This window comes from Saccopteryx bilineata, chromosome 1 (assembly GCF_036850765.1).
Source record: "Saccopteryx bilineata isolate mSacBil1 chromosome 1, mSacBil1_pri_phased_curated, whole genome shotgun sequence".
Classification (NCBI taxonomy): Eukaryota; Metazoa; Chordata; class Mammalia; order Chiroptera; family Emballonuridae; genus Saccopteryx; species Saccopteryx bilineata.
Genome location: NC_089490.1, coordinates 399,954,396 through 399,964,118, shown reverse-complemented (window position 1 = coordinate 399,964,118; position 9,723 = coordinate 399,954,396). Strand labels below are relative to the sequence as shown.

Genomic DNA, 9,723 nt, shown 5'->3' with positions numbered 1-9,723 from the left:
ACTCAGGGGTTTGGCTCCAGCCCGAGCCTGCCAGGTGGGAGGGAGCCGGGGAGGCAGGGGTCAGGCTGTCAGCGCTGCCAGGAAGGTGTGTAGGGCCAGCAAGGCCCCACTGCTAAGGCCTCAGGTGGCCCTGCCGGCAGTTTTGAGCAGGAACACACTCCAGAGGCAGATGTGGGGGCTTTTCCTTTATTATGTGGGGTTTCTCTGCATGGAAGCATGAGCCCCCATCCCATGCCCAGGTGCCTCTGGCACCCCCATACGTGGTATGCCAATCCCTGAAGTCCCCTTTAAAATCACCAATATAAAAAATGAGGGAGGGGAGGAGGGAAGACCTGACCGCCCCGTGGGCCATGCAGACAGGGCTGGGGACCAGGCCACGGGGCAGAGAGGGGCATTGGCTTCTGCACAGGAAGGAACAGGCCTTCCCAGTCCTGGGAAGGCGGCCCTACGGGGAGGGGGCTCTGCACGCTACAATACAGACTGTGCAGGGCTAGTGGTTACGGTTTAAAGTCTGCGGGTGAGGCCAGGTGGGTGGTCTCTGGGGTGACGAAGAGGACACAGCAGGAGGCCGGGGCTGTCCGCTCCCCCTCCAGCCCCATCCTGAGGCAGGAGCAAGCAAAGGCTGCCTTCCTTGGTTTGGCGATGGGAGCGCCTGGGAGAGTCCATCTGAGCCCGTGGTCGGTGGAGCAGGGAAGGCCACACCGTTCCGCCCAGAGTAGATGAGCCATGGCGACTGGCAGGTGAAGGGACAGGAGGCCACTTCCTGCTCCAAGGAAGGCACTTGCAGCTGGCGTGGTGAGAAGGCAGAGCTTGGCAGCCAACGGAGGGAGGGACGCGGCCAGGGGACCTCTCCCCTGCCTCATGCAAACATGGTCAGCTGTAACCACTGTTGGTGGAGGGGAGAGCAGGGAGCGGGGTCAGCCAGCGTGCACCCCGAGCCCAGCCTCCCAGTCCCGTGGCTCAGGAGCCACCATCTCCTCAGCCCCTCTGAGGGCAGGTCGGAGAGGGACCCTCTCAGTGGGTTTGGAGGGGGTTACCTTCCTGCCTCCTCTACCCCTGGGAGACAGGACTGCTGGCTCCTGTAGAGCCTCCAGGGGGCTGTCCCTCCCTCCCTGCTTCCTCCCTAGGACCCAGACACCCTAACCCACCCTTCTAGGATGAGCATAGCCTGGCCTTTGGGGCTGGCTCTGAGGTCACCACCCCTGAGTGCCTTCCCTCAACTGGCCAAGGGGGGTTCCCACCTTAAACAAGTCGAAGGTTACAACACCATCCAGATCCGTGTCCAGAGTTTTGAAAAACCCTGTGTGTTCGAGAAGAGATGACATGGGGCTGAGAATTCTGAGAAGCATTCACACAGGCCCCCCCCAACCTCCCCCAACACCCCAAGTTCTCTCACCCATCACCGCCATTAGAGGCTCTTTCTGCTGCCCACATCTCCTGCCACTCAGCTCCCCTGGGGCCAACCCCCAAGACCTTTGCCTCGCCGGCACACAGTGGGCACTGAAGGAGGACACTCACGGAACATGGTCTCCAGCCGCACCAGGCAGCACACGAAGTTGTCAAAGTCCACAGCCAGGTCAGGCTCCGAGTAGCGGGTGATAATGAGCTCATACAGCTTCTTGTTGAGCTTGAAGCCTGGCCCGGGAGAGCAGGTGAGGGCCAGGGAGGTGCAGCCCCGCCCAAGGGGACAGGGAGGGGCACCGCTGGAAGGCGAACCCTGCACTTCTCTCATTGGAGGCTATGGTGCAGTCCACCCCTCCCTGTCTGTGTGGCCTCAGACCAGTCACTTTCCCTCTCTGGGTCTCACTTTTCTCTGTGCCCAGTGGGGACAACAAAAGCTCCTATCCTCAATCCTCAAAACAAATAAACAAACAAACCCTATCCTTATTAGCTGCAGTGAAAACAAAAGCAAAAGCTATTAAAACACTTAGCTCAGTAACCATGGGAAAAAACAAGATGGCTATTCCCACACTACCACTCGCCACCACCATCACCCCAGGGACAAGGGCCAGTTGTCAGGGAAATGACCCGAGCCACCTGCCTGGGACTCCACAGGGACCACCAGCCCTCCAGCCTCACCTGCAGACTCAATGGCCATCCGCATCTCGTAGGCACTCATACTGCCCGATTTGTCCAAGTCAAACTTCCGGAAGATGGCCTGGGTGGGGAGCAGAGGGTGAGGGCTCGGCCAAGATAGCCAACCCGTCCTAGGGAGGACTGCTGAGGGTGGAGGACTGCTGAGGGTGGAGGACTGTTGAGGGTGGAGGACTGCTGAAGGTGGAGGACTGCTGAGGGTGAGGACTGTTGAGGGTGGAGGACTGTTGAGGATGGAGGACTGCTGAGGGAGGACTGTTGAGAGTGGAGGACTGTTGAGAGTGGAGGACTGTTGAGGGTGGAGGACTGCTGAGGGAGGAGGACGGTTGAGGGAAGACTGTTGAGGGTGGAGGACTGTTGAGGGTGGAGGACTGTTGAGGGAGGAGGATGGTTGAGGGAGGACTGCTGATGGTAGAGGACTGTTGAGAGTGGAGGATTGCTGAGGGTGGAGGACTGTTGAGGGTGGAGGACTGCTGAAGGTGGAGGACTGCTGAGGGTGAGGACTGTTGAGAGTGGAGGACTGTTGAGGATGGAGGACTGCTGAGGGAGGAGGACGGTTGAGGGAAGACTGTTGAGGGTGGAGGACTGTTGAGGGTGGAGGACTGTTGAGGGTGGAGGACTGCTGAGGGTGGAGGACTGTTGAGGGTGGAGGACTGCTGAAGGTGGAGGACTGCTGAGGGTGAGGACTGTTGAGGGTGGAGGACTGTTGAGGATGGAGGACTGCTGAGGGAGGACTGTTGAGAGTGGAGGACTGTTGAGAGTGGAGGACTGTTGAGGGTGGAGGACTGCTGAGGGAGGAGGACGGTTGAGGGAAGACTGTTGAGGGTGGAGGACTGTTGAGGGTGGAGGACTGTTGAGGGTGGAGGACTGTTGAGGGAGGAGGATGGTTGAGGGAGGACTGCTGATGGTAGAGGACTGTTGAGAGTGGAGGATTGCTGAGGGTGGAGGACTGTTGAGGGTGGAGGACTGCTGAGGGAGGAGGACGGTTGAGGGAAGACTGTTGAGGGTGGAGGACTGTTGAGGGTGGAGGACTGTTGAGGGTGGAGGACTGTTGAGGGAGGAGGATGGTTGAGGGAGGACTGCTGATGGTAGAGGACTGTTGAGAGTGGAGGATTGCTGAGGGTGGAGGACTGTTGAGGATGGAGGACTGCTGAGGGTGGAGGACTGTTGAGGATGGAGGACTGTTGAGGGTGGAGGACTGTTGAGGGAGGACTGCTGATGGTGGAGGACTGTTGAGAGTGGAGGATTGCTGAGGGTGGAGGACTGTTGAGGATGGAGGACTGCTGAGGGTGGAGGACTGTTGAGGATGGAGGACTGTTGAGGGTGGAGGACTGTTGAGGGAGGAGGACTGTTGAGGGTGGAGGACTGTTGAGGGAGGAGGACTATTGAGGGTGGAGGACTGTTGAGGGAGGACTGTTGAGAGTGGAGGACTGTTGAGGGTGGAGGACTGTTGAGGGAGGACTGTTGAGGGTGGAGGACTGTTTGGGAGGAGGACTGTTTAGGGTGGAGGACTGTTGAGGGTGGAGGACTGTTGAGGGTGGAGGACTGCTGAGGGTGGAGGACTGTTGAGGGTAGAGGACTGTTGAGGATGGAGGACTGTTGAGGGTGGAGGACTGTTTGGGAGGAGGACTGTTTAGGGTGAAGGACTGTTGAGGGTGGAGGACTGTTGAGGATGGAGGACTATTGAGGGTGGAGGACTGCTGAGGGTGGAGGACTGTTGAGGGTGGAGGACTGTTGAGGATGGAGGACTGTTGAGGGTGGAGGATTATTGAGGGTGGAGGACTGTTTGGGAGGAGGACTGTTTAGGGTGGAGGACTGTTGAGGGAGGAGGACTGTTGAGGGAGGAGGACTGTTGAGGGAGTAGGACTGTTGAGAGTAGAGGACTGTTGAGGGAGGAGGACTGTTGAGGGAAGAAGACTGTTGAGGGTGGAGGACTGTTTAGGTAGGAGGGGAGAGGCCAAAAGACTGGGTCCGTTGCTGGGGTATGCGGGCCCCGAAAACGCAGATTCAAGGTAGAGGGCCTGGTCCATGCGGCCTGCAGCCCAGCTGGCTCTGCTGTGACCAATGCTGTGGGGGGCAGGGGGACCGTGGCCAGCAGAGACCACCTACCAGGTAATTCCGGATGCGGTTCCACAGGATATTGAACTCCACTAGGCCCAGCTTCCCGTTGCCATCCCGCTGGGCAGCCATCAAGAAAAAAATTCCACAGCTTAAGCCCGCGTGGGGCATGGGGCGAGAGTGAGGAATCCGGGAGCAGGGGAGACTGGCCACAGAGGGCGCCAGACGGAGGGAGAAGCAGCGAGACCGAGTGGTCAGCCGCCGGCCAGGCCCGCCCTGCTCTCTGAGCCTGTGTGGGTCAGGGAGGGCACAGAAGAAGCACCAGCCTAGGGGCCCTCAGGGACGCAGGCCCTGCCCCACCTCTCACTAGACACAGGCCCGTGCCTCAGTTTCCCCATCTCTATCCATGGGACAATGCCCAGGAAGGCACTGGTCCATCCACATGCCACGGAGCTTCATCCTTTCCTTTGCGCTGTTCCTAGGACAAGTGACCCAGCACTCTTTCTGCACCTGCGTGCCCCCAGCCCCAAGCCCCACAGAAGGATACGTCCATGAGGTTCACCATGCTGCGGCAGGACTCCAGGCTGAAGCCCTTGGTTCGCAGGTCTTTGTCTGCAGAAGAGAACCATTTCCAGCACCCCGGCCCAGAGAGCTTCCTGGGCCTGCTCTGAGCCGGAGACGCCGGGTGGGACAGAATCCGAGAGGCATGACTCCCGTCCCCTGGTATGTAACATCTAGCAAAGTGAGTGTGTCGTTGTGCTTTTATCATCAGAAATGAAGAGCTAAATTCTTTCAGTAATCAAGCTGGTGTCTCAACAGCCAGATCAACACATCAGACCAGAGTAAAACAAACTGGTGCGAAATAGACGTGAGAGGCGTGTGGGGGCAGCAAAGGCAGCCACAGCTGGGGTGGGGTCTGCCGCAGCTCCAGGGGGAGAAGAGGAGGCAGTTCTGGGCCTAGGGAACAGCATGGATGGAGGTTGAAGGTCAGGGGTCAGAGGTGGGGCAAAGGGAAAGTTAGGGGCCACTGCCTTCAGCTGTGCACCTCAGGGAGCGAAGCCAGCTCTGCTCCAGAGCCACTCGGCCTTGTACGTTGGCACTAAGGTGCTGTCAGCAGCTAAGCTTTTTTAGAGACAGAGAGAGAAAGATGAGGAGCATCAACTCGTAGTTGCAGCACTTTAGTTGTTCATTGATTGCTTCTCATCCATGCCTTCACTGGGGGGCTCAGGCCAAGCCAATGACCCCTGTTCAAGCCAGCGACCTTTGGGAGCAAGCCAGTGATCATGGGATCATGTTGATAATCCCACACTCAAGCCAGCAACCTTGGGGTTTCAAACCTGGGACCTCAGCATCCCAGGTGGACGCTCTCTCTGCTGCGCCACCACTGGCCAGGCAGCAGCTAAGCTTCTGACCCCAGCAGGGCACCACACTCAGGCACAGAGAATGGGGTCCAACAAGACGGCGTGAGGAATGTGGGAGGAAGATGGGGGTTAACCGGGCTCAGGAAGGTAGCGGAAGGTTTCCTCACCCATGAAGGCCAAGGGTCGGGCTTAGCTCCATGCGGGAGCAGAAGCCTAGACTGTGGAGTTTGGAGGAAACAGGGGACAGGACACAGGGTGGAGAGCAGCCCCTCGGGGACTCACGTTTGCCGATGATCCTGTTAAGGATGGTCCGCAGCTCCTTGACGCTGATCTCCAGGTCCTGGGGGAGGATGGTAGATGGCACCCAGCTGGGGAGAGGTTGTCCCTCAATGCCCCAGAGGCCCTCCCCCAACAGCGCCCCAAACCTACCTCCCCTGCCAGTTGTCTGAAGAGGGCCTTGAAGTTCTCATCAATCTCCTCTTCCGAGAGCACTTGCTGGATGGAAAAGGGGGAGCAGGTCAGGGACACCCCAGCCTAGCCCCCGCATGGGCAGTGGCTAGAAGCAGCGCTGGAAGCACTCATTAGCTACATGTCACTTCATCTCTCTGAACCTCACTTTTCTCATCTGTAAAATGGGAATCTAGGCCCTGGCCGGTTGGCTCAGCTGTGGAGCGTCGGCCTGGTGTGCGGGGGACCCGGGTTTGATTCCTGGCCAGGGCGCATGGGAGAGGTGCCCATTTGCTTCTCCACCCCCGCCCTTCCTTCCTCTCTGTCTTTCTCTTCCCCTCCCGCAGCCGAGGCTCCATTGGAGCGGGGATGGCCCGGGCGCTGGGGATGGCTCCTTGGCCTCTGCCCCAGGCGCTGGGTGGCTCTGGTTGTGGTGGAGCGACGCCCCGGAGGGGCAGAGCGTCGCCCCTGGTGGGCGTGCCGGGTGGATGCCGGTTGGGCGCATGCGGGAGTCTGTCTGACTGTCTCTCCCCGTTTCCAGCTTCAGGGGAAAAAAAAAAAAAAAAAAAAAGGAAATCTAGTCCCCACTCTACTCCCTGGCCATGATTCTTGTGGCCTGAAAGAGGACGCAGTTCAGCTCAGTGATGAAGGGTGAGCTTTGGCTTCCTGCTGTGCTACCCCGGGCAAATTCCTTAACTTCTCTGAATTTCAATTTCCTACTGAGAAGAAACAGTGCAGGAAACGACAAGCTGGGGAAAGCTCAGACCTGGTGTAGAGTGAGAGCACAGGGATCTCACACTATTATCACAAAGTCCTTTGCAAACTGTAAAGTGCTGGACAAATGAGGAACTAGTATTATTCCTACGGCTCCTGCCAGAAGAGGCTCTGCTCTGCCGGACGGAGCCCGGAGGATAGGCCACCAGGTTGCCATTGCACACCCAGGGTGAAGGAGAGGAGAGAGGCCTGTGGGGGCAGGGCACGCACCTCGTCAGGAAGATTGGCCTGGACCTGGTCGTCCAGCTCCCTGTAGAGGGTGGGGAGAAAGAGGGGCCAGTCAAGGGGATGCTGGGAGGCCGGGGGTGGTGGGGCAGGAGGTAGGAGAGGGGCCCACGACTCACTCGGTCCCGGCGGTCTTCTCTGAGAAGAAGCGCAGCACGAAGTCGCCCTCCTTGTTGGGCTCAAAGGTGGAGGGCACCACCACATACTCCCCGGGCGGCAGGCAGAAGCGGGTGCTGACCTCTCGCAGGTTGATGAACTGCTCTGATCGGGCCCGAGACGCGTTGGCCAGGAAGAAATCACGCTTCAGGTGCACGGCCGGCTGGCCCACCAGCTGGCGGAGGGGAAGGTGGGGGCGGGGGCTGCAGCTGCCCTATCAGCCCAGCCTTGGGAGCTGCCCCAGACCCAGACCCCGGGCTCTGAATACTGGCCAAGGGGCTGGAGAGCTGAATCATGGCTCAGTCACCCTCCGGCCGCATAACCCTGACAAGGTGTTTTGTCTGTTTCCTTATCTGAAAAGTGGGGGGAATAATCCTGCCTACTGCACAGAGTGGAGGTGAATGTAGAGACTACAACCAAGAAATAACACTCCCCTTTACCACTCAGGGCTTCCTCCACGTCAGGCACCTAGGGCACTTTACATGTGGCACCTCATTTAATGCCCATTTCACAGACGCTGACATTAAGATTTAAAGCTTAAGCAATTTGCTCAAGGGTGCAGAATACTCAGCCATCCACTGCAAGGCCCCTCACCAGTGCCCAGAAGGCCTCTCTCTGCCAACATCAAGCAGTAAGACAGAGAGAGCTTGGGTGTGCATGTCGGGTGGAGCGCTCAGGGCCAGGGTTCAAATCCAGCCCCCTCACTGGTTACCTGCTCTGACCCCCAGGAGAGCAGTTCGCTCTGCCCACGGATCAGTGGGCGGGGCTAGGGGTACACTTTGTGAGCAGTAAAACGAGGTGACTTCTTAGTTTCCTACGTGTAAAGCTTGCCACCATCCTGCTCCCCTCTGGGCACCATCAGTCATGTATGTTCAGGTGTGTGTAAATCCAGGTGAGTCACATTCCGCACCTACCTGTGGAGGAACCTACAAGAGAGACAAGGAAGTTAGAGAAGTAAGCTTAGCCCAGGGGCACAGGGAACAGTTTGTGCTGGGGAGGGGCCCTGAGTTCTTAAAATGAGAAGGCGAGACCAGGAGGCAGGGCCCTGGGCCTGGGACCAGTGGTGACCCAGAGCTGTCTTCACACCCGAGAGAGACACCAGGGGTTTGGGGTGGGAATGGGGGGTGGGGTGGGGAGACAAGATCCTCTTTGTCCCTGAAATGCCCTGAGCCTCAGCTCTGAATCTGAGTCCCCAGGACAGGCCCCTAGCCAACAGCAATGTGCTGTGCCCAGTGACATCAGAGGCCCACCCGCTGCAGGGGTCTGGGCTGGGCCGAGGCTATGGCGTCCTTTACCCCACCAGGGAGGTCCAGGAGTTCCTGTCTGTCTTGAATATAGTGCAGGAAGCAGGGCCTTCCATACCATACACCTGCACTCGGCCTCTGTTTACACACTTTCAAGACAGGGAGCTCACTACTCCTCCAGGGAAGCCACTCACTCACTTTTTTCTGAAGCTGAGCCACAGTCTGGCTCCGGAAGCTGCCAGCTTCCTCTTCCCAAGAGCAGCCTTCTGCCCGGTAAGAATGGGAACGAGTTCCAAAACCTTTCCCTCTCCCAGCAAACATCTCCACCCCCCACACTACCTGCCTGACAGGATGAATTTTAGGCCCCTGCCCACCCTAAGCCTGGCAGGGGGCTTCAGCAGGTGCCTCCCAGGGCCCCTTCTACTGCCTCAGTGGCATAATTGACCCCAGGGGCCCAGCACTGGGCGAGGGATGGCAACTGTCCTCTGGTGCCCCCTGGCGGATCTCGCCTATGGTGGGCAGGAGCCCAGCTTTTCAGCCGGGTTCTGGGCTCATCCACTCGCTCACCTCGTACACTGCAAAGCCAATGGTCTCCATGTCGCGGCCGAAGCGGCGCTCACGGCGGCGGTGCTTCTGCATGAGCGCCAGCACGAAGCTGCAGCCTGACTCGCGACCCCCGTAGTCATCGTTTGCGTCATCGATCTCCTCCAGCCGGATCTTAAACTGGGGGTTCACCCAGAAGGTGGCTGCAGTAAGGGGAGAGGTGAGCATCACCGGACCCCAAGCCTTCTCCTCCCCCGGCCGTCTGTCCATTCATTCATTTATTTAACAAGTATTACTAAGCCCTGGCCGATTGGCTCAGCGGTAGAGCGTCGGCCTGGTGTGTGGAAATCCCGGGTTCGATTCCCAGCCAGGGCACACAGGAGAAGCGCCCATCTGCTTCTCCACCCTTCTCCCCTCTCCTTCCTCTCTGTCTCTCCTCCCCTCCTGCAGCCAAGGCTCCATTGGAGCAAAGTTGGCCCGAGCACTGAGGATGGCTCCATGGCCTCCATCTCAGGCGCTAAAATGGCTCCGGTGCAGCGGAGCAATGCCCCCCCCCCAGGTGGATCCCGGTCGAGGTGCATGCGGGAGTCTGTCTGTCTGCCTCCCTGCTTCTCACTTCAGAAAAATACGAAAAAAACCCCAAACCCACAACCCTCCCCCCAAAAAACCCAAGTATTACTAAGTGCCCACAGTGTGCCATGTATCAGACACGCAGTGGGGGCACACAGAGTCCCCACCTTCAAGAATTCACATTCCTGATAGGGGAGGTAAAATATGAGCAAGCCAGGTTAACTGAAGGAACAACGAAGAGAATAAGGAAG

The 9,723-nt window shown here is 58.5% G+C and overlaps 1 protein-coding gene across 1 annotated transcript in view; it reads right to left on the bottom strand.

The window, feature by feature from the left end:
- Window positions 1-172: 172 nt before the first annotated feature.
- Window positions 173-9,723, bottom strand: part of CAPN1 (calpain 1) — a 29,156-nt gene continuing 19,605 nt past the window's right edge. Inside the window, exons 11-22 of the mRNA XM_066252005.1 lie at window positions 8,927-9,105; window positions 8,030-8,041; window positions 7,079-7,290; window positions 6,945-6,984; window positions 5,943-6,008; window positions 5,796-5,853; window positions 4,700-4,764; window positions 4,204-4,272; window positions 2,080-2,158; window positions 1,519-1,635; window positions 1,242-1,300; window positions 173-886 (exon numbers count right to left, since the gene is read on the bottom strand). Coding sequence (XP_066108102.1) covers window positions 860-886; window positions 1,242-1,300; window positions 1,519-1,635; window positions 2,080-2,158; window positions 4,204-4,272; window positions 4,700-4,764; window positions 5,796-5,853; window positions 5,943-6,008; window positions 6,945-6,984; window positions 7,079-7,290; window positions 8,030-8,041; window positions 8,927-9,105 — 983 coding nt within the window. The 3' untranslated portion in view covers window positions 173-859. The remainder of the gene's footprint in view (window positions 887-1,241; window positions 1,301-1,518; window positions 1,636-2,079; window positions 2,159-4,203; window positions 4,273-4,699; window positions 4,765-5,795; window positions 5,854-5,942; window positions 6,009-6,944; window positions 6,985-7,078; window positions 7,291-8,029; window positions 8,042-8,926; window positions 9,106-9,723) is intronic.